This window comes from Schistocerca cancellata, chromosome 5, assembly GCF_023864275.1.
Source record: "Schistocerca cancellata isolate TAMUIC-IGC-003103 chromosome 5, iqSchCanc2.1, whole genome shotgun sequence".
NCBI classification, from domain to species: Eukaryota; Metazoa; Arthropoda; class Insecta; order Orthoptera; family Acrididae; genus Schistocerca; species Schistocerca cancellata.
Genome location: NC_064630.1, coordinates 580,059,472 through 580,084,070, shown reverse-complemented (window position 1 = coordinate 580,084,070; position 24,599 = coordinate 580,059,472). Strand labels below are relative to the sequence as shown.

The window sequence follows — 24,599 nt, the reverse complement described above, 5'->3', positions numbered from 1 at the left end:
GCAGTACTTTTGTTGATGTGGTGAAAGATAGCTTAGTTGTACCAATTTTCTTCATCGAGCAAACAGAAACAGGAACTGTTTAGCTGTACATACTTTAACAATTTTGTGTCCCTCAGATTCTTTCCCATCAAATATAGTTTTCCATCAGGATGGTGCACTACTGCACTGGAGTTTACATGTTCAAGACTTCCTGAACCGAACATTTCCACAGCGACAGATAGGACATGATAGCCCTATCTAGCAGCCAAAGTGATCTCCATGTATAACCCATTTGGATTTCTTCCTGTGGGTTATATGATAAATGCTGTGTATGCCTCACCTATGTGTGACTATGTCAATCTCTGCAAATGAACAGGGGATGCAGTAGCCTCCAGCACCCTAGACATGCCTGTACACACATAGGCTGAGATAGAGTATCATCTAGACATTTTACAGGTTATGAAAGGAGCCCATGAGCAAGTGTTCTAATTTTTTGTACAAAACTTTTTGTCAGTTTACATGATGCTGTAAACTGGGGGTATCTATGTCTCATAGTTTTTTTTGTTTTTAATTGCATTTGAAAATCAAGGACAATTAATGTGGACACACTGTACTATTGAGCTTATGTGATCATACTTTTTTCATGAATTTATTTATTATTCATTTAAAATACTTGTTTGGAGGATTGGGGCTTAATAGCACAATCTTTGTGAACTCTATTAGTAAAGATGTGCTTAACAAAGTTCATATTTTCAAAAACATCGAGTTGTTGTCATAAAGAAATCTGCAGGCACTGTTAAAAATGTTCTGAACTTACATTGTCACGATGCTATGATACCAACATCATGATTTTTTTTTCTTAAATGAATATGACCATAGTTATGCTATCATGTGATTCATAAATGAAGTGTTTTCTGCATACTATTCATACCTTGGTGGAATTCTGCATTCCACTGAAGATTTATAGTTGCAGCAGCAATAAATATTTTCACAGGCATGGTAAGTACATGTTATCTTACAATTAGTACCTCACTGAAACTGCAACATTATGAAAAGCAGTTCATTGTAAAAAAGATAGACATCAAAATGACAAAATTCAGAACTATGTATTCTATTACACTACAAAGAAGCTGTATTACATAAACAGTATTTGTACTTTATAAGCACTCTAAAGTCTTGATAAAAAGTTTTACAAAATGATAACACAAAGAAATGTATTACAATTATTTTAGTTGCAGACTCATAGCTGTCACATAAGATTACCTGTGAGTCCCAACACTCACATATAAGTTCTGGCTACTTATATTACATTCTAAAATATTATCACCAGCACATGATTTCTCAAACAAAAATATTCAGCACAGCTGGTTGTAAACAGCTTATGGCACTGATCATTTTGCAACAGTAACTGTAATATAAATTTGCCCAAGCCTATGCTGTATGTACTGTGATGGCAAAATCATTTAAGTATGTGAAATGTTCCAAATCAAATTAGATAAGTTATCAGTTCTAGTCTGTGGTTCCACTTGAACCCACACTTCTGAAATGCTGTTCAGTACATGGCCAGACACTATGCACACTATCACCTATGGCAAGATGACTAAATGTCTTGACGTCCTTGGGGTATATTGAGCAAGTGAACATCTCAAATGATAGTATTGCACCATCATTTTTGCTGCTCCTTTCCAAGGAGATGCAATGACCCCACATATGCAGCAATGTTCTATTTATTTTAGCTTGTCAATACACTGAGCAGAGTTTTTATTCTTGAGAATAGTTGTATATCATCAGAGCTGAAATGAAAATTTGGAATTAAAAAGAAATCTTCTACACAATGACACTGATTTAGATGACAGCCAAGGAAAGTTCTTAAAGATGAAACCGCATAAGTGCCTAAGATTTATCATTTTATTCTCAAAGAACAATCAACATCATAGCTTTTTGAATGGATATGTAAACTTACCTGTGTGATAGGGCATAGAACAGTAGAAACAGTGTTATTTTATTTTAACCCCTCCCCCCCCCTCCCCCCAAGTTATTTTCAGAATCATATTTTCACAGCAGATACAACTAACTAGGAAGGTGTACTTACCTGCTTATAATTTCAACTGCTTACTGTTCCTTGAGAAGTTAAATGCATTCTATCCCACATATTTAGTCCCACATACTTAATGCAGCAGCAGTACACCAATGTGATGAACATGAGTTGTGGGGATTCACAAGCTCGCTAACACTGCCTGCCTCCTGCCTTACCATCACAAACCCAGAACATCGTCTAGCCCAAGATGTGTCATTGCAGTCTACAATGCCAGTGAATTGAAAGTGATTTGTGTTATCGATAACAGTACAATATTTTTGTTAGTAGCTAGTTTCTTAATGGAAAAAAGTAAAAAGGTATTCATATGATGCAGGCTATAAATTATAAGTAATAGCATATGCAGAAGAACATGGAAACAGAGCAGCTGGGCAGCATTTTGGCCTCCACGAGCAGAGAAAACCATTCGTGATTAGTTGGCTAACAAAGGAAGAATTGAAAAAAATGAGGAGGACTAAATGTGTAAATAGAGGACTGAATGCAAAATGGCCAAAACTATAAGATAACATATTGAAATGGATTCAAGGACACCATCAGAATAACACTGGAATGAATACAAAAATGATTAAAATACACACTTATCTTACACTACAGTTGGACTTAACAGACTTTAAGGGTGGAGTTGATGGTGCTACAGGTTTATGAAGTGTCATGGACTTGGCATGCAAACCAAAACCAAAATATCTCAGGAAAATGCCACAAGAGTACAAAAAGAAAATATTATCTTTCCATCACTTTATTATTCAACATCAAAATTATACCAGTGTGGAACTAAGCCAAATACCAAATATGGACAAAACTCCTCTGATATTTGATATGCTGAGTAAAGAACTGTTGCCATGAAAGGTGCTAAAAACTGTAACTATTAAAACAAGTGGACATGGGAAAATGCTCTACGCTGTTGTCCTTTCACGTTGTGCTGATCCTACTAAACTTAATACAGTGGTCATTTTCAAGTGCAAAACAATGCCAAAACCTTCTGAAATACCACCAGGTGTTGTTCATTCATATACATGAGAAGGGTTGGATGGACAAGGTTGGTATGAAATTATGGCTTAACAGAGTGTGGGAGAGAAGAAAAGGTGTGTTATTGAAGACGAGTTCTCTTCTTGTGCTGCATCAGTTTAGCATTCATTTGAAAAATTATGTGGAAGAGAAACTGAGATGGGGAAATACAGAGCTTACTGTTATTCTTGGAGGACTTCTTTCACAATTGCAATCTCTTGATGTCTCAATAAATAAACCATTTAAAGTGTATATGAGAGAGGAATGGAACATAGGGATGACGGATGAATCACAACATGAATTCACACCAAAGGGAGCTTTAAAACAACATACAATCAAATATATATTTGAGTGATAAAACACTTATGATCCAGAGTGAGAGAAGACAATTTTGCTAAATCTTCCAAGAAGTGCGGCATAAGTAATGCTCTTGATGGCAGGGAAGACCATCTTACATGTGAAGAGGACAATGATGACGACGAAGGGGAAGAAGAAGAAGAAAGTTCACATGATGATTTTCAGGGATTTTGAAGGTCAATTTAATTTTATAAACTAAGAATTATTTTGTAGTCTGGCTTTGCAATCTACCAAGAAAAAATGGTAAAAATGTTATTTAAAAAAATTAGTTAAAATTAAGGTGTGTGTTACAGTCCTTACTGTCTTATAGTCTGTAAAATACAGTATTGTATTTCCAATTTGTAGTAATGTTTGTGAGGTTGCCCATGCATTATCTTATCCATATTATTCAAAGCCGTTTTCGTTAGCTACAATGAAAGCCACTGCACATATGCTGGAGGCAAGTCATACTGCACTGTATGTTATTGTTATCTCTCTGTGTGAAAAGAATTGTTGAAAACAAATTTATGTGAGAGTGCTGACGTGATGAAAAAAATAATCTGTAATAGCCTAAGATCTAGCTTCTTTTTTTAAAAAGTAAAAGTTCCTAGTAGGTCTGCTGAGAGCCAGGATGGGCCTGTGACAGGTCTTGTCAGTCTCTCTGACTTGACTACAAAAGTGGTACTACATATCTCTGTTAATTTTTTGAAGGCTTGTAATTATGACCAATGAAATTCTTTTTTTATTACATAGTATTATTATTTGAATACAGCAATACATACACTGCAAATAACTGCTACATTAGAAAAGTATGTAGATGCTGTTCTGCATTCCATATTATTATTTAGTGATATGCATTTCCTTACATATCATAACACATAACAAACACTGTTGTAACGGAATATAACAGAGCTACATTTGTAACAGATGGTGAAGCTCACAAAATGTTTATTTTATTTTATTTTTCAAGCATGTTGCATATACCAATTAAGTTTAATTGTTGAACCAAAGTGATTGCCATGTCAAGTAATCTTAACTCTTGTTATACATTTTGCATACTGTGCATTGTAGAACATTCTTTATTGTTTCCAAGGTGCTAAATGATCTTTCAGTTCAGCCACAGATCCTGGCTAGGAACAAACTGGTCTTACAGCATCAGAGATGTTTGGAAAAATGGTTCTCAGTTTTTTGCTCAAAAATTGTATTTAGGAACTGAAATGGAGTTATTTAAGTTGGCACCTTGAGTCTGCTCTCAGAGATTCATTTTTCCATTATATTATCTAACATGTCACTGTTATACATATCAATAACATTTCAATCCTCTTTTCAAGCACTACTCTAATAACTGAATAGAGCAACAATAAACCAACCTTTCTTTCAATTCATACACAGCCTTATAGTGATCTGTCGGACTGGCTATATCATAATCCAGAATAACAAAAAAGTGAGGAAACTAGGAATGTGCTACAGCTCCCTATGTATTGCTCCCACAGCGACTATGAAGACAATCACAGTACACACACAGGCATTTAAGCAGACATTCTTTCCACATTCCATATGTGAATGGAGTGTTAAGAATCATTTATAAGAGGTACAGTGAGAAGCATGCTGTGTAATGCACTTAACTGTGGTTTGTAGTATGTAATTATAGATTGAGATGTAGGCTGGACATGCAGATGTTTAGATTGCAATCTGAGCTCCAGAGGTCAAACTCAACCCTCTACCCTTCTCCCTTGTCATCATGCCAACTTCCAAGTAAGAAAATCATTGTGTACAGTCTGTTTCAAGTAAAAAATATCTCACTATCCTTAAGATTTTGTTTCCATCTGTCTCAATACTTTTTCCAAGATCATTAAATACTGTGCAACAAGTCATTTGACCAAGGAAAAGACTTGTAATCAAGGTTAACCCTTTCAAAGTCAATTTTTCTACTGAATACATTCTCCCCAGCTCTTACTTATTTCACAATAATGCATACATGTCAAACATTGTCCAACATAAGAGCCATAGCAGAAAATTGAAAGTGGACCTGAAAGAGTTAAGAACTGCATTATGAACTACACAGTTGTATCAGTCACCATACAGTGGAGATGCTGAGTTTCAGATAGGCACAACAAAAAGATTGTCACACTTAAAGCTTCTGGTCAATGGCCTTTGTCAACAACAGACTCACATGTGCACACACACTCATGCAAACACAACTCACACACATGACTGCAGTCTCAAGCTACTAAAACTACACTGTGAGTAGCAGCACTGGAGCATGATGGAAGTGGCAACGGGGAGGGGGGGGGATGTATGGTGGTGATGGTGGACAGTGAAGGGCTGCAGGTTGGGTAGCGAGCAGGGGAGAGGTGGGGAGGGGGAGAGGGAGTAGGAGAAAAGGAAAGAAATATAAATAAATAAAATAAAATAAACAATAAATAAATTAAAAAAATGTGTGTGGAGGTGAAATGACAGCTGTGTAGAGCTGTAATGGGAGCAGGGAAGGGGCTGGATGGGTGAGGACAGCGACTAACGAAGGTTGAGGTCAGGAGGGTTATGGAAACATAGGATGTATTGATGGGAAAGTTCCCATGTGCGCAATTCAGAAAAGCTGGTGTTGGTGGGAAGGATCCGTATGGAACAGGCTGTGAAGCAGTCATTAAAATGAGGGGTGTCATGTTTGGTGGTGTGTTCAGCAACAGCGTGGTCCACATGTTTCTTGGTGACAGTTTGTCAGTGGCCATTCATGCGGACAGACAAGTTGTTGGTTGTCATGCCTACATAGAATGCAGCACAGTATTTGTAGCTTAGATTGTAGACCACATGACTGTTTTCCAGGTAGCCCTGCCTTTGATGGGGTAGGTGATGTTAGTGACTGGAATGGAGTAGGTGATGGTGGGAGGATGTATGGGACAGGTCTTGCATCTAGGTCTATTACAGGGGTATGAGCCAAGAGGTAAGGAATTGGGAGCAGGGGTTGTGTAAGGATGGCTGAGTATATTGTGTAGGTCCAGTGGAGAGCAGAATACCACTGTGGGAGGGGTGGGAAGGATAGTGGGCAGGACATTTCTCATTTCAGGGCGCGACGAGAGGGAATCAAAACCATGTTTGAGAATGTAATTCAGTAGCTTCAGTCCTGGGTGGTACTGAGTTATGAGGGGAATGCTCCTCTGTGGCCAGATGGTGGAGCGTTGGGAGACGGTGAGAGACTAGAAAGATAAGGCATGGGAGATTTGTTTTTGTACAAGGTTGAGAGGATAATTACAGTTAGTGAAGGCTTCAATGAGAGCCTCAGTATATTTCGAGAGGGACTGCTTGTTGCTGCAGATTCAGCAACCACAGCTGGCTAGGCAGTGTGGAAGGGACTTCCTGGTATGGAATGGGTGGCAGCTGTTGAAGTGGAGGTATTTCCAGTGGTTAGTAGGTTTGATATGGACGGAGGTACTGATGTAGCCATCTTTAAGGTGGAGGTCAACATCTAGGAAGGTGGCTTGTTGGCTTGAGTAGGACCAGGTGAAGCAAAAGAGGGAGAAGTTGTAGAGGTTCTGGAGGAATGTGGATAGGGCATCCTCACCTTTGATCCAGATAGCAAAGATGTCATCAATGAATCTGAACCAGGTGAGTGGTTTAGGACTCTGGGTGTTGAGAAAGGATTCCTCTAGATGGCCCATGAATAGGTTGGCATAGGATGATGCCTTCATGGGAGAAGTAATTGTGGGTGAGGATATAGTTGGTTATGGCGACTAGGAAGGAAGTTGTTGGTTTTGAATTCATCGGGTGTTGAGAAAGGTAGTGTTCAATAGCGGTAAGGGCATGGATGTTAGGAATATTAGTGTACAGGGAGGTGACATCAACAGTGACAAGCAGGCCACTGTTTGGTAAAGGGACAGAAACTGTGGAGAATTGGTGGAGGAAATGGTTGGTATCTTTTATATAGGAGGGAAGGTACCGGGTAATTGGCTACAGGTGTTGGTCTACAAGAGCAGAGGTTCTGTCGGTGGGGGCATAGTAACCAGCCACCATGGGGCATCCTGGGTGGTTAGGTTTATGGACTTCAGGAAGCATGTAGAAGGTACGAGTGCAGGGAGTGGTAGGGGTGAGTAGAGAGATGAACTCTGGGGAGAGGTTCTGGGATGGGCCTAATGATTTGATTAGTGACTGGAGATCCTGCTTGGTTACTGGAATGGAGTCACTGTGGCAAGGTTTGTATGTGGAAGTATCTGACAACTGGTGGAGTCCTTCTGCCAGGTAATCCTTGCAGTTCAGAACAACAGTGGTGGAGCCTTTGTCTGCAGGTAGGATTATAATGCCAGGATCAGTTATTAGATGGTGAACTGTGGATCTTTCTGTGGATGCAAGGTTAGTCTGCATGTTGAGGGATTTGGGGAATGATAGCGAGGCAAGGTTTGAGGTTAAGAAACTCTGGAAAGTTAACAGGGGGTGGTTTGGGGTCAGTGGTGTTGGATAATGGTTGGATGGAGGAGTGGACTGAGTTAGGCAATAACTCCCACTGGAATAATTAATGCTATACTTTCAAATTGATTAATCTCCCTGCACCGTTTCATGTATTTTTGCGTGTTTATTCCTGCACCATTCCAGTGCCACATGATATTGTTTCTCATCCTACGAACCGTTCCCCATCCCAGACACCTTCTCCATTCTATCCCAATTCATACCCACTAATTCCACCATCCAGTCACATCTGCTGCCCCCCTTCTTCACACTTATTCACCCTCAGACCTGCTAACCACAGTTATATATATATATATATATATATATATATATATATATATATATATATATATATATATATACACTCCTGGAAATTGAAATAAGAACACCGTGAATTCATTGTCCCAGGAAGGGGAAACTTTATTGACACATTCCTGGGGTCAGATACATCACATGATCACACTGACAGAACCGCAGGCACATAGACACAGGCAACAGAGCATGCACAATGTCGGCACTAGTACAGTGTATATCCACCTTTCGCACCAATGCAGGCTGCTATTCTCCCATGGAGACAATCGTAGAGATGCTGGATGTAGTCCTGTGGAACGGCTTGCCATGCCATTTCCACCTGGTGCCTCAGTTGGACCAGCGTTCGTGCTGGACGTGCAGACCGCGTGAGACGACGCTTCATCCAGTCCCAAACATGCTCAATGGGGGACAGATCCAGAGATCTTGCTGGCCAGGGTAGTTGACTTACACCTTCTAGAGCACGTTGGGTGGCACGGGATACATGCGGACGTGCATTGTCCTGTTGGAACAGCAAGTTCCCTTGCCGGTCTAGGAATGGTAGAACGATGGGTTTGATGACGGTTTGGATGTACCGTGCACTATTCAGTGTCCCCTCGATGATCACCAGTGGTGTACGGCCAGTGTAGGAGATCGCTCCCCACACCATGATGCCGGGTGTTGGCCCTGTGTGCCTCGATCGTATGCAGTCCTGATTGTGGCGCTCACCTGCACGGCGCCAAACACGCATACGACCATCATTGGCACCAAGGCAGAAGCGACTCTCATCGCTGAAGACGACACGTCTCCATTCGTCCCTCCATTCACGCCTGTCGCGACACTACTGGAGGCGGGCTGCACGATGTTGGGGCGTGAGCGGAAGACGGCCTAACGGTGTGCGGGACCGTAGCCCAGCTTCATGGAGACGGTTGCGAATGGTCCTCGCCGATACCCCAGGAGCAACAGTGTCCCTAATTTGCTGGGAAGTGGCGGTGTGGTCCCCTACGGCACTGCGTAGGATCCTACGGTCTTGGCGTGCATCCGTGCGTCGCTGCGGTCCGGTCCCAGGTCGACGGGCACGTGCACCTTCCGCCGACCACTGGCGACAACATCGATGTACTGTGGAGACCTCACGCCCCACGTGTTGAGCAATTCGGCGGTACGTCCACCCGGCCTCCCGCATGCCCACTATACGCCCTCGCTCAAAGTCCGTCAACTGCACATACGGTTCACGTCCACGCTGTCGCGGCATGCTACCAGTGTTAAAGACTGCGATGGAGCTCCGTATGCCACGGCAAACTGGCTGACACTGACGGCGGTGGTGCACAAATGCTGCGCAGCTAGCGCCATTTGACGGCCAACACCGCGGTTCCTGGTGTGTCCGCTGTGCCGTGCGTGTGATCATTGCTTGTACAGTCCTCTCGATGGTGGGTCTGACACACCGGTGTCAATGTGTTCTTTTTTCCATTTCCAGGAGTGTGTGTGTCTATATATATATATATATATATATATATATATATATATATATATATATATATATATATATATATATATAAAACCAAAGATGATGTGACTTACCAAATGAAAGTGCTGGCAGGTCGACAGACACACAAAGGAACACAACCATACACACAAAATTCAAGCTTTCGCAACAAACTGTTGCCTCATCAGGAAAGAGGGAAGGAGAGGGAAAGACGAAAGGATGTGGGTTTTAAGGGAGAGGGTAAGGAGTCATTCCAGTCCCGGGAGTGGAAAGACTTACCTTAGGGGGAAAAAGGGACGGGTATACACTCGCACACACACACATATCCATCCACACATATACAGACACAAGCAGACATATTTCAAAGTGCTGGCAGGTCGACAGACACACAAACGAACACAAACATACACACAAAATTTAAGCTTTCGCAACAAACTGTTGCCTCATCAGGAAAGAGGGAAGGAGAGGGAAAGACGAAAGGAAACCCACATCCTTTCGTCTTTCCCTCTCCTTCCCTCTTTCCTGATGAGGCAACAGTTTGTTGCGAAAGCTTGAATTTTGTGTGTATGTTTGTGTTCCTTTGTGTGTCTGTCGACCTGCCAGCACTTTCATTTGGTAAGTCACATCATCTTTGTTTTAGGTATATTTTTCCTACGTGCAATGTTTCCTTCTATTATTCTATTATAAGTATATATATTATCAGTTATTCTTCACTTAGATCCTTATGACTTCTCCCCAATTTTTATCGAGTTTTCCCGTTTCTCAATCGTCAACTCCCTCAGATTTCTTATTGTTTCCCCCTTTTGCATCCATTTCATCTTTTTCGTATATTTTTACAGGTATTTGGGTGTATTTTTGTGAAATTTTTCAGACGTTATTCTACATTATTTATGTAATTTTTCACATTTTTCCAGCACCATGGATCCTTGCTCTTCCATCTGCATCAATACAGAAAAGTCTCATTATCCCTAGCCAGATCCCAGCCCCACATACTGTTCCTGCATTGTTGCTTGGCTCATGGAATCCCCCCTAATGGCCTTACCATCAAATCACCAACCTCTGTGTGCCACCCCTCTTTCCACAATGACCTCCACCTGTTCAAATTCTGCGAATCCTTAGCCCTCACCAACATAGTCCTGCAAAACCATACCAATGAAGCCCAAACCTTCTTGCAGTAGATTCTCTCCATCTGCAAGATTGTCCTGCATGCAATCCCAAATTCCTGGAACCCATAACACACACTGAAACTCTTGCCCTGCAGGAACTTCAGCAATATGCATGACGCCACCTCAGAAAGCTCTCCATCCGGCTCACTTCCTACTCCTATCAAGGAGTGCCACTGTCCACCACCTCTACAACAACCTCAAAACCTTCCCCATGCCCCTCATAGCTGACAAACCCTGTCTCGCAGGTCTAGTACACTTACCCCACCCTCCAAAGCTCCCTCCCATCACGACGCAGAATCCAGAACCTAAACAAACCCACAACACAGTCATGAACCTTTCCTCCAGAAGCCTTAGCCTCACAGAAATATCGGTCCTTTCCAAAGGCCTCTCACCTTTTGCCCCACTCCCAAATTCAATCATGCAGGACTTGTTAAAGACCTTCTCTCCTTATCCTGGTCCCTACAGTGGAAACACTTTTTCACCACCAACCCTATCAGACTCAACACAAGACCAATATTGAACCTTGACTAACTCAGGTCACTCCTCCATCCAACCGTGATCCACCCCCACTGCCCCCAAACCACCCCCTGTTAACTTTCAAGATTTTCTTAACCTCCAACCTTGCATCACTATCATTCCCCAGATCCTTCAACATGCTGTCTAATCCTTCATCTCCTGAAAGAACCACAGTCCACCATCTAAAGACTGATACTGACATTATAATCCTACCTGCGGACAGAGGCTCCACCACTGTTGTTCTGAACTGCAAGAATTACCTTTTGGAGGGACTGTGCCAGCTGTCAGGTACTTCCACCTACAAATCTTGCCACAGTGACACCAATACAGTAACCCAACAGGATCTCCAGTCACTGCTCAAATCCTTAGGCCTATCCTAGAATCCCCCCTTGGAGTCCATCTTTCTACTCACCCGTACTGCTCCCTGCACTTGTACCTTCTACATGCTTCCTAAAGTCCATGAACCTAACCACCCAGGATGCCCCATTGTGGCTGGTTACTGTGCCCCCACTGACAGAACCTCTGCTCTTGTAGACCAACACCTTCAACCTATTACCCGGTACCTACCCTACTATATAAAAGATACCCACCATTTCCCCCACCAACTCTCCACAGTTCCTGTCCCTTTATCACACAGTGCCCTGCGTCTCACTATTGATGCCACCCCCTGTACACTAACATTCCTAGTGCCCATGGGCTTACCACTATTGAACATCACCTTTCTCAACACCCAATGAATTCCAAACCAACAACTTCCTTCCTAGTCGCCATAACCAACTATATCCTCACCCACAATTACTTCTCCTATGAAGGCATTACCTACGAACAAATCCAGGGTATGGCTATGGGCACCCACATGGCATCATCCTATACCAACCTATTCATGGGCCATCTAGAGGAATCCTTCCTAAACTCCCAAATCCTAAACCCCTCACCTGGTTCAGAATCATTGATGACATCTTTGCTGTCTGGGTCAAAGGTGAGGACACCCTATCCACATTCCTCCAGAACCTCTACAACTTCTCCCCCGTTTGCTTCACCTGGTCCTACTCAACCCAACAAGCCACCTTCCTAGAAAATGTCCTCCACCTCAAAGATGGCTACGTCAGTACCTCCATCCATATCAAACCTACTAACCACCAGCAATACCTCCACTTCAACAGCTGCCACCCATTCCATACCAAGAAGTCCCTTCCATACAGCCTAGCCACCCGTGGTTGCATCTGCAGTGATGTGCAGTCCTTCTTAAAATATACCGAGAGTCTCAGTGAAGCCTTCACTGACCGTAATTATCCTCCCAACCTTGTCCAAAAACAAATCTCCCACACTTGATCTTTCTAGTCTCCCACCATCTCCCAAAGGCTCACCGTCTGGCCAACAGAGGTGTACTCCCATCGTAACTCAGTATCACCCAGGACTGGAGTTACTGAATTACATTCTCCGTCAGGGTTTCAATTCCCTCTCATTGTGTCCTGAAATGAGAAATGTCCTGCCCACTATCCTCCCCCCCCCCCTCCCCTGCTCCCAATCCCTTACCTCATGGCTCATTAACCTGTAATAGACCTAGATGTAAGGCCTGTCCCATACATCCTCCCACCACCACCTACTGCAGTTGAGTCACTATTATCACCTATCCCATCAAAGGCAGGGCTACCTGGAAAACAGTCATGTGGACTGTGTTGCATTCTATATAGCCATGACAACCAACAAGCTGTCTGTCTGCATGAATGGCCATCGACAAACTGTGGCCAAGAAACAAGTGGACCACCCTGTTGCTGAACATGTTGCCAAACATGCTATCCTTCATTTCAATGACTGCTTCACAGCCTGTGCCATATGGATCCTTCCCACCAACACCAGCTTTTCTGAATTGCACAAATGGGAACTTTCCCTGCAATACATCGTATGGTCCCATAACCCTCCTGTCCTCAACCTTCATTAGTCACGATCCTCACCCATCCAGCCCCTTCCCCGCTCCCATTCCAACTCTACACAGCTGTCATTCCATGACCACACACAGTCTTTTATTTATTTATTTTATTATATTATTTTTTATTTATTTCCTTCTATTTCTCCCCTTTCCACTGCTTGCCCTCCCCTCCCTCCCCACCTCCTCCCCACCTCTCCCCTGCCTGCCGCCCAACCTGCAGTACTTCACTGTCCGCCATCCCCACCATACTATCCCTCCCCCTCCCTGCCCCAGCCTCCTCCTTTCCCTCACCCGGTCACCACTCCCATCATGCACTGGTGCTGGTGCTCACAATGTGGTTTCCCTTGGCTGAGACTGCAGTTGCATGTGTGAGTTGTATTTGTGTGAGTGGGTGTGTGCACATGTGTGTCTATTGTTGACAAAGGTCACTGGCGGAAGCTTGAAGTGTGAAAATCTTTTTGTTGTGATTGTCTGCAACTCAGTGTCTCCACTATATGGTGAGTGGCAGCTTTCCTTCTCACATATTTTTGCGTTCCATCCTGGCTTTTCCATTGTTTGACAGTTGTATCAGTATATGTTATTAAAGGTGACTGACTTTGATCTAGGATCAGAAAATCATTGGGTCCAAAAAACATCTCAGCTATGCATTTACACAATTGGAATAACAGTTATCAATTGGAGACTGTTCCATTACTGAGAGACACTTGTGTTCACTTGTTAAAATGCACTAGACAGCTAGATGTTTTTTGGGCCTGTTGATGATCTGATCCCAGGCTGAAGTTGATCATCTTTGATAAAATATACTGCTACAGCTGTGTATTTCATACTGCAGTTCTTAACCTTCATTAAAGCTGTGTGACACCACCTACGTACAATGTTTTTGACTTGTAATCAGGTGTTGCTTTTTAAATAAAACATTGTTCTAAAGTTATTTATAGAAATATAACATATAACATGGTTTCAAACTGATTTTATTTATTATGTGTATCTATATTAGCTTTGAATGAAGAATGTAAATAATGGGAGGCATGAGAACCACAGAGAAAATACACTAAAAAATATAACACAAGTTAAAAAAACTGAACAAAAAAATGGGTATTCTGATACTGAATTAAGCCTATTTTCTGACTGACTACTAAATGCTTCGTAAAGATATTTATTTAATAAGTGAATACTGTATGGTGTGAATATTGAATATTGATAATTTATTCAACTTACAGTTGGTTTTCAGTCTTGTGCTCTCTCCCACCCCCCACCCCACCCAACACCCCACTCACCCCCTCACCCTTCCTTTCCTCTCCTTTTCCATGTTTATTGATTAACATGAAAGCAAAATGATGAAAATAACAATGGGACAAAAATTTTTTGCTGTCTCAGTGTTAAGTTTTATAGCTACATAAAAAGAATGATGGAAGATTGAAGTTTACCTGTGATAACAGAGATTCGGTGGGAAGGCGTCCAATATAATTGTTGAATGGTGATGCTAGGTAAATATTATTACCCACAACAATGGCTTCTGAAATGTAGCGTGTAGTTCCAGAAGGACACTGCAGGCTTGTTAAGATTCCACCTTCATCATCCAACCAAACTACCATGCTCCGAGCCATTGTCTCTCGGAATACAGTCTCAGTATGTCCAAGCTGCAACATACAGTCTCAATTATTGTGTTAGTTATTACCTGAAACATACAGGGTGTCCATATTTAAAGTTCCAGGTTCAAAACACTCAGGAAAGAAAACTACTGCTCAGAGTGCCATCAAATTTGAACAGCATATTATTGAAGCAGGGGGAAATGTCAAGGAACAATAAAAATTTTAACAAAAATTTGACCAACGTGTGGATCGCAACAGTCAGAATATGTGCACCAACAGGCACAGGGCATATGGCTGTTCCTCATTTTGCATCTGAGATGCCCAGCCTGACTGTCTCCAAGAAGGATCATGCACTGCTGGTAGAGCTCTTTTACAACAATTGTGACTGTGCACCAGTAGCCCTGCAGAAGTTCTAGACTCTCAAGTATATGAAAAAAGGCATTGGTCCAATGACTGCTAAGGGTCTGGAGAAAATTATTATAAAATTTGGAAAGATAGACTCTCTTCAAGTGCGATATGGTAAATGGAGGAAAACAACTGATCTGAAGTCTGTCAAAGATGTGGTCACAGCACTACAGGAGGGATCAAGTGGTGGTGTGCAAACATGCAGTGCATGAGGAATTACCCAAACATTGGACATGCCTATGAGCATGGTGCATAATATCTTATGAAACATGATATATGCTGTCCATACAAAATCACTCATGTTCAGGAGTTGTTTCCAGCAGACCTGCCAGTCACACAAATGTTTGCTCTGTAATTTCTTGCTCACATAGAAGTGGACAATGAATGGCTGTGGAACATTCTGTGGACAGATTAAGCCCATTTCCATCTCCAAGGATACGTCAGTATGCAAAATTACAGAATATGGGCATTGGAAAATCCGCACTCACATCAATCGGTACCAATTCACTCTTCAAAGGTGACTGTGTAGTGCAGGTTGATGGCATTGTTTATCGTTGTGTCACATTTTTTTTGAGGAGATGAGTCCTGCGGGTCCTGCACCATTACTGGTAAATGCTTTGAGAGTCTTCTGTGCACCAATGTTTTTCCAACCCTTCAAAAGCTTGGACAGGATCTTTTTTATGCATGATTGTGCTCTTCCACACATTGCACAGCCAGTGAATCAGCTGCTGTGTAGGTGTTTCCGAAATGTTAGAATTATGAGCCATTATTTCCCTACAGCCTGGCTGTCCAGTTCACCTAATATTAATCTGTGTGTCTTCTGGCTGCAGGGTTATCTGAAAGATGTTGGGTTCAGTGCACCAATTATGAATGTAGCTGAACTGAAGGCACACATTGCGCAACCCATTCTGATTGTGACTCCTGAGATGTTCCGATCTGTTGTGGAACACGTTGTTTCAAACAGTGGACAGTATATTGAACATGTCTTGTGCTAGTCACATGACAAGTAGAAACTGATATCATTTTGCTTTTTATGTTGATTTTGGCCTCAGGACAGTTAAAAACTGACCTGATTTTGCTTTTTATGTTGTTTTTGGCTTAGGACAATTAAAACCCAATTTTTCCCATCCAATGTGATATGAGTTTGCCTTGGTGGATGGGCTTACCTAACTAACAGTGCCACAATTGTTGACTGCCAACTTGTGAAATGATGCACATTGAACACTACGGATGGTGTAAGATGCAAATCAGACAATAATCATCATATTATGATTCATCTGTCATTTATAGCTGACCCAAGTTCTAAGACACTTACAGCACCATCTGTTGGTAAATGTTCTTTTAATTGTTCTTTTGGCCCATTAAGTTTCCCCTGCATCAATAATATGCTGTTAATTCTGAGCAGTTTTTTATTTTTTATTTTTTAAAAATTTTTTTACAGCATTTTGAAACTAGAACTTGAATTATTATCACCCTGTAAATGTAAAGTAGCTAAGAAATTTTGTGTCATTTCTGTTACACTTGTCCAGCCTGGAGAGAAAAACTGGTACATATGTCATGGTAATCAGTATGTGACTCAACGAAAAAAGGTGCATCAATTAAAAGCCTTAACAGGAGTCTATATTTCAAACTAGATGTAAAACAAAATATGGTAAAGATGGTTTTGTTATGGTCACATTAAGAAAATGTTATTTAACAGCATATTAATGGAAGATTTTGAAATAATTGTGATGGGCCAAAGTACGGAAGAAAGCCCTCATGAATTTTGGGAGAAATAAACAGACTGGAAATAAATGCACCAATATGAATAAGATAATCTACAAAAAACTTTAGTTAGCTGGCAAAAGCTGGTATAGCTTCATAAATAATCACAATTGTTATCCAATAATGATGAAGATTAGGCTGTATAAATTTATGAGAAAATGAATTTTTCATTAATTTTGTATTCATATTTGTCTCATAATTTTCTGCACAAACATTTGACTATCATTTTCCCAAATTATTCTATTCATCAGCAGCTATTATTAAAAACCCTATGAACAGAATTTTATAAAAACTGAAACTGTTATGTTATAGATAGACATAAGGGGCAGTGTTCATGTGGTTTAGGCTACATGCTGAACTGAATGAGTTGGTTGCCAAATCAGAACACTGCAAGCACATTCAATGAGAGAGGCATGTCTGTCGCTAAGTGATTATCCCAGGTGCAGGTTGGCTATCTTACGGTTTCCAAGGACAACAAAAATTTGGTTTTCAACATTTCACACAATTATTGACCAAATTTAAAAACTTAAAATGCTATCATAATCTCCTCATTAAGAGGTATAATCTTATGTTAAAATTTGAACACAACACGCCTAGAAACTGTGTGTTTGTCTTGAGGCAGTGTAACACAACATTCAAATACCCAGACTTTATTCATCCAGTTTTTGAGACTGAGGTCACTTGGTGACTTCCAACAAACTCTAAATGTCATTTCAAACATGTTTGAAACTTTTACTTGCTGACATTCCACGTAAAATGGCGAAAGGAAAAAGTTTATCACTTGCACATTTTTGCTGTCCATGCAGTAAAACTTCAGCATCAGACATGAAATTTTAATTTATTGCTTCTTTGGTACTGACTCTATTCATAACATAGTTGTAGACTGTATTCACATACGCCACTGAATGTACCTGCAAGATTATATCATGGTATGACACATAGATCAGGAAATATGATGTCATAGAAATTCAGATGCATGAAAAAACCCATCTTATGCTTAAAACAACATGCAGCAAAACTTCACTGAACATACCTGCAAAATTATGTCACTGTCCACATGTAGTTCAGGAGATATTGTGTCATAAACGTTGAGTTGTATAAAAAACTTCCGTTTTCTTAAAATGGAGCACAAAAGACGCAGACTAAATTCATCCAGTGTTTCATGATGAAAGCACTTTGTGACTTTGAACAAACAACAAGCAGAATTGCAAACCTTTTTGAAACTTTTTCTCGCAGACATAGTTGACATCAGATAATTAACACATTAACTCCATTGTGAAATAATCAGACATTTGAAGCTGAAAGAATCATGAGTTTACTGGTATACACTGATGAGTCACAACATTATGATCACCTGTTTAATAGCATGTCGGATTGCAATGTAGCAGCAATTCTGCATGGCACATATTCGACAAGTCCTTGGCAGGTCTCTGGAGGTATGCTGTCATGATGCCTTTGACTACCACCACAGGTGTTATGGAAGCCCAGGTGAATTGTTGCCCATAGTGTGATACAGTTCCCACTGACTTGTGTCCACAATGCAATGCATGTTTCACATGGATGATGACATAGTAGGACACAACCATAGGCCTGGTGTAACAAAAAACATGATTCATCCTACCAGGGACACATTCCCATTAATCCATGGTACTATCTTGAGGATCCCTCCACTACCACAATTGTTATTGATGTTGTTGTTGGTTTAACATAGGAACACATAGGGGTTGACTGTTGTGAAGCTCCATTTTCAACAATGTGCACTGAACAGTGCCCTCAAAACACTTGTGTCTGCACTACCATTGTACTATGTCATCAGATATGCCACACAGATCATTGCCTACCCTACTTTACAGGCAATACTACAAGTTCTTTGATGAGATATAGACATCCAACACCTTGTTGCCTACTCAGGATTTCACTGTCCTTCAACTGCATTCCATAGATGATCATGGCAGTTGCACACAAAACAACTGGTCAGCTTCACCATTTCTGAGATGTTTGTTCTCAGGTGCCAGGCTGTAACAATGAGCCCTTTGTCAAAGTTTTTTATTAAATTAGATTTCCCCATTTCCAAAACATATCATTGCTAGGATTATTTCCCATTCATCTCCAATTTGTTTATGTAACTTCCTCGGCACATTATGTGTCCAAAATGCCACTAGGCGATATTCATTCTCTTGGTGGTCATAAAGTTCTTGCTTGTCAGTGTGTAGATGTAGACAGTTTGATAAGAATATTTTAATGATTTTGGACTATCTGTTGTGTCAAACAATCACAGTAGGTTAGTCTCATCATCATCATCATCAGCAGCAGCAGCAGCAGCAGCAGCAGCAGCAGCAGCACTGAGGATTAAACCATCTTTGGTTTGTTCCACCCTCAGAAATTTTGCTTTGTTCATCTCCTTTTTGGCCGACCAATCTTCTTCCTTCCTTGTTTGCCTGTAATTCAGCAGTGACTTTGGTGTTCTGGTATCTTGCACTCTTGTTACATGCTATTTCCTTTTATTCCTGTATTTCACTATTTTTTCATTCATTTGAAAAATGTTTAACTCTTTCTTGAAATTTTTATGGAACCAGTTATTCTGCTCCCAGAAATTTCATCCATGCACTTTCTGTACTTTTCTATTTGTCATTTAGTAACCAGTCAACAGACACATCCATACAAAGATGCTGGAACTGCCATTCATTTATACAATTAAAGTGATGTATTTCTTTTATTTTACACTTCCTTTTGATTGTGTCATACAGATTCTGGAATTTCTGTATCTTCCTGCTCACACTGTCATTTGAAATGTAAATAATATCAAATTCACCACCAAGATGGGTGTCAACTAGTTCTATTGCCTTATATTAAAGCACATTTTGGTTGTAACTGATTCAGGTCCTCTAAATACCATCAGTTTTGGTTTTGATGTGAAGAATTTGAAATATACTCATTCGCTACTTCCACAAGCGGTTATGGACCACATTAAAGATCATCTTCTGTTCCACCTGAAATCACTTGGTGTGTGTGTCTAAGAGTAGCATTATTTATTTTAAAATTTTCGGTAGTAATTTTTACTATTTATTTGTGATATCATCGACATATTAATTAAAAATAGTAGGTGGTATAGGATACCCTTGTGTATATCCTCGGGTTATTTCAGCTTGCATTATCCCATTTAAAATTTTAATATATGTTCTGTCAAACACTCTTACTAAGTTCTGTGGCAAACCCTTTTCTAATGAAACCTGCAATAATTTGTCCCTATGCACTTTATCAAATGATTTTTTAACAGTCAGTGAAAGCAATGTAAGTTTCAAGTATTAGTGCTTAAATTCCAGACTACAGACAGAAAGGTCTCAAATTTGATCCCTGGGCAGTTCTGGGATTTTGTCTGTCATTTTCCATTTCTTTTGTTTTTGGTCATGTTTGTTAATGTGAAGAATGCTGAGTTGCACCAAGATTAAGAATCCACATTAAATTTTATGATTTAGGATGAAGGCAGTGCCATACCATCTCCAGTATAACCAAACCCAATAAAGCACTGTGTTGTTGAAACCTGAGATGATGACAGCACTACCCACACTTTTTTCAATTAAGCACCCTGAAGTGGGTATATTTCAAAACAGTGCACACTTCACCGCAGAGCTATAGATTCATTCTCACCAGTGAGATATTCAGAGGTGTCAACAACTAAGAATAAATAATAGGACTAATGGGGGTGAGAACCACCTACCTAGAGGGGACAGCTACAGTCTCTGTGTGTTGAAACACACAATACAGTTAAACAGAAGTACAGTTTAATACATCATGAGTATAACTACTTAGCAATCTAAAATTACATTTAGCTTCCAATCTGAAGGATTGTTGGTAAATAATCCATTGGTTTTAGCAACTTTCAAGCTTATGATTTGTACACTAATAACTTATTCAGTGTCAGAAATGTTGCTATGAACTGTGGTGTACATAATGTGGTGGAGTGGTCATCATCGCTGGCTGTTATGCTGTGGGCTGCCAGTTCAAACTGACCACTAGTAGTTATTTAGTATTATCATTTCTGGTATGTTCTTGAAATACCTTATTTTGTGATGTATGAATAAACACCACCACTCTGGAATATTTGATGTTTGTATAAATAGCTGCACTCTCCATCTAGAAGTTCTGTTCTGTTCTGACTGTATGTTGGTGACAGTAATAAACAATCTTTCAATTCTAACTGTTGTACTTCACTGATGACTACTTTCAGATTTGGACTTGATTATGGTTTCAACGTGACATTGTATGGTGGAGATGCCGGGTGTTAGTGTTAACATTAATGAACACATTATTGTTTTAGTCTTACTTGTGCAACTAGATTTATTTATTGGCCAGTTAGCCAATGTAAAAGCTGTCACCTACACTGATAGGAATTGGAATGTGAGTTGTACAGCATACCTAAGATTTGTATATTCAGGAGTCTGATGGATTCCAAAACAACAGTAAGTCAGCTGCACATTAGGCATCCATTGGTGTTTCCCAGAGACACTGATTAGGACCTTACGAAATAGATGAAGGGATTCGAGCAAGTCAGATACAACAGGTGGGATGACGTGATGGGTTTGGCAAATGTGACTTTTACTTGTATGGCACAGGCCAGCAGTGGTTCGAGAACAATGAAGAGAAGCTCATTAGCTGGGACAAACTCCAGGCTGAAGTGAAGAAAATGTTTGGTGACCATCACTGGCAAATTCATTTAGCACAAGAACAACTAAAGAAGAGGGCCCAATATCATGGGGAAACAACGCAATCATATGTACAGAATGTTTTGCCCTATGCCAGATCATGAATCTAAATATGACAGAAGACAACAAAATCTCACACTCAATGAAAGGAGTCCTGGAAGACATGTACCAAGCCCTTCTGATAAAGCATATCACAACAACAGAGCATTTCATCAAGTGGAACCAGCGCATCAAGGTAATACAACAGATAAAGAGTTGGACAAAAGAAGTATGACCGACTGACAAATGTGGTCTGTACAGCAGTTGTGGATGACCATTATGAGCTCACCCCTTTCACATGCCACTTAGAAAGAGAAGAGATACAGCAGTGTATCACAGCCAGAAATGTTGGACCAAGTACACAAGAGGCAGCAGACATGAATGTTGACCCCATACATCAGGAAGTAATAGAGAATCTCATAGAATAGGTGTATCAGTCTTTGGACACATCTCCACCATCAGTTGAATATGCTGTGAAGAACAGACTCAGCTAACTTGCGCCTACGCCATCACCATTAAGTGACAACCCACTATCTGACCAAGACAGGTACAATCAACTTCTCAACCAAGTTTAACACACAAGCAGAAGAACAGACATTTGGAGGTGACAGACAATGTCATTTTCTTTTCGTTGAGGATGCCCTGGACACATCATACTCTATTGCTGGGAAGCAATATGAGTGTGTGATAAATACTATACAAGATATCAACCATTACAATGGTCCTACTCATACCAATCAACTGCAGATGATTATAGTCGATCTGTGTGCTGGAGCTCATCACCATACACTGGATCCAATTGCTCCCCAAAGATACCATAGCAATCACCTGTTGCCATACAGAGATACTAGTCACTCACCTAGTCGCCAAATTCAGGAAAACTACGCAAGGCAACCATCGATGGAGATGAGACTGCCACAGGAGGAAATCCACCACAGACAACAGGTACCAAGATGATGGGAAATCTCATTGACATCATCATCATCATCATCATCATCATCATCATCATCAACGGGCAACCTGCCCAGGCACTAGTTGACTCAGGGCTTCTTTTCCTGTACTGTTGAATGATTATCATTGCCAGTTGAAGAACTGTATATGAGTCTATTCAAAACTTTCCGGAACCTTGCCCACAAAATTTTTCTACGCTTTCCTTTTACTTATTGTGCAGGATCTCCTTCGAAATACTCTCTTCCACAATTAATTCACTGCTCCCAACGCCGTTTCCATTTCCAGAAGCAGTCTTGGTGCACCTCTTGCCAGATTGCATGAAGCGCTATCTGCGAATTATTTTTTATCTTGTTCTATCATTTCGTCCTTTCAACAGGGTTTTTAAATTTGGAAAGATAAAAGATTTCCCAGTGGCCAGATCTGGAGATTACGGAAAATGAGGCAGCACAACGATTTAGTTTTTTGTGAATGCACCAACAGGGATGAATGTGCAAATGCATTTTCATGATGCAAGAATTGATGTATGAACAGTCTCGCCACATTTCAGGCCGTTTCAGTCTCAAATTTTATTTCAGGCATCTCAACACGTTCCGTTAGTACCATAGATTAACAGCTTTTCCCTTTGGAACGAATCTGTAATGAACCAATCCGTCAAAGTCAAATAAAACTATCAGCATGGCTTTGCCATTTGACCTGACCTGAGGAGGTTTTTTTTTTTTTAGAACCTTTCCCAACCCATTGTGATGATTGAACGTTGGCCTCAACATCATAACCGTAGACCCACGTTTCATCACCAGTTATGATTCTCTTAAGGAACATCTCATTCTCATTTGCTCGATCCAAAAGCTCTTCACAGATTGTGAAGCAAAAGTCTTCCTGGTCTTGACTCATGAGCCATGGGACGCAGTTGGCGCCAATACGACGAATTCCAATATGTTGTGTCAGGATTTCATGACATGATTCAGCTGAAATGTTCATTCTCCTGCAATCTCTCGGACAGTCGGTCTTCGATTGGCATTCACAATGTCGTTGACGTTCTTCATGTGAGGGTCGTGGCTAGATCTTGAAGGGCGTCCTAAGCGAGGGTCATCTTTAACTTCCGTCCGGACATTTTTAAACCATGTGAATCATTTGTAACACCAAGTACGGCTTAAGCAATCATCAGCATAAGCTTCCTGCTTCATTTGATGTGTCTCTGTGAAGGTTTCCTGGAGCTGCACGCAAAATTTATAACGCAGACGCGTTGCTCCTCTAACTCTGCCATCTCGAAATTCGCAACGTCCAACTCAGTACGCCTACAGCACGGAACAATAACTAACAGACATAGAACAATGAAACTTCCTGCAGTTACACATTAAACACAGGCGGGTGCAGGGATGGCAACCGCATTTCACTCCAACACACCATTGGTCCGAAATTACGAGTGTTCCGGAAATTTTAGAACAGTCCTGCTATTCCATGACACAAACGCAGTTTCGTGGATAGTCGCGGCGCGAAATGACGAATGTTTCCCAAAGTTTTGAACAGACCTTGTATTCCATAATACGAAAGCGATTTTGTTGAAGGTCGCAATTGGATAGAACGTCCACCCAACAGTGACATGCGGTGCAAGAATAACTATCAATGACGGAACACAGGCCTTCAAATTTGTCATTTTTACGGTTTTCAGTCACGATATTAAGCTTGTGAAGGACTTCTTGCAGGCATCACAGGCAGTCTTGACCTGCACACTGATGAAGACATTCCTAAAAGCACTCTTAACAAAGATTGCTCGGGGCCTTGTTATTGCTGAAGATGTTTTTATCATGCTATCATCAACGAGATGAGTTCTAGTCATCAGTTGAGATGTTCAGTTAAACAGTGGAGTTTTTGTTGATTGTAAAAAGCTACTTAGCCTCACAAAAGAAAAC

General features: G+C 40.9%; 1 protein-coding gene across 1 annotated transcript in view; it reads right to left on the bottom strand.

Moving 5' to 3' along the window:
• Window positions 1-499: 499 nt before the first annotated feature.
• The window catches only part of LOC126187513 (adipocyte plasma membrane-associated protein Hemomucin-like), a 123,912-nt gene continuing 99,812 nt past the window's right edge, over window positions 500-24,599 (bottom strand). Inside the window, exons 7-8 of the mRNA XM_049928646.1 lie at window positions 14,663-14,875; window positions 500-1,772 (exon numbers count right to left, since the gene is read on the bottom strand). Of these exons, the coding sequence (XP_049784603.1) occupies window positions 1,767-1,772; window positions 14,663-14,875 (219 nt within the window). The 3' untranslated portion in view covers window positions 500-1,766. The remainder of the gene's footprint in view (window positions 1,773-14,662; window positions 14,876-24,599) is intronic.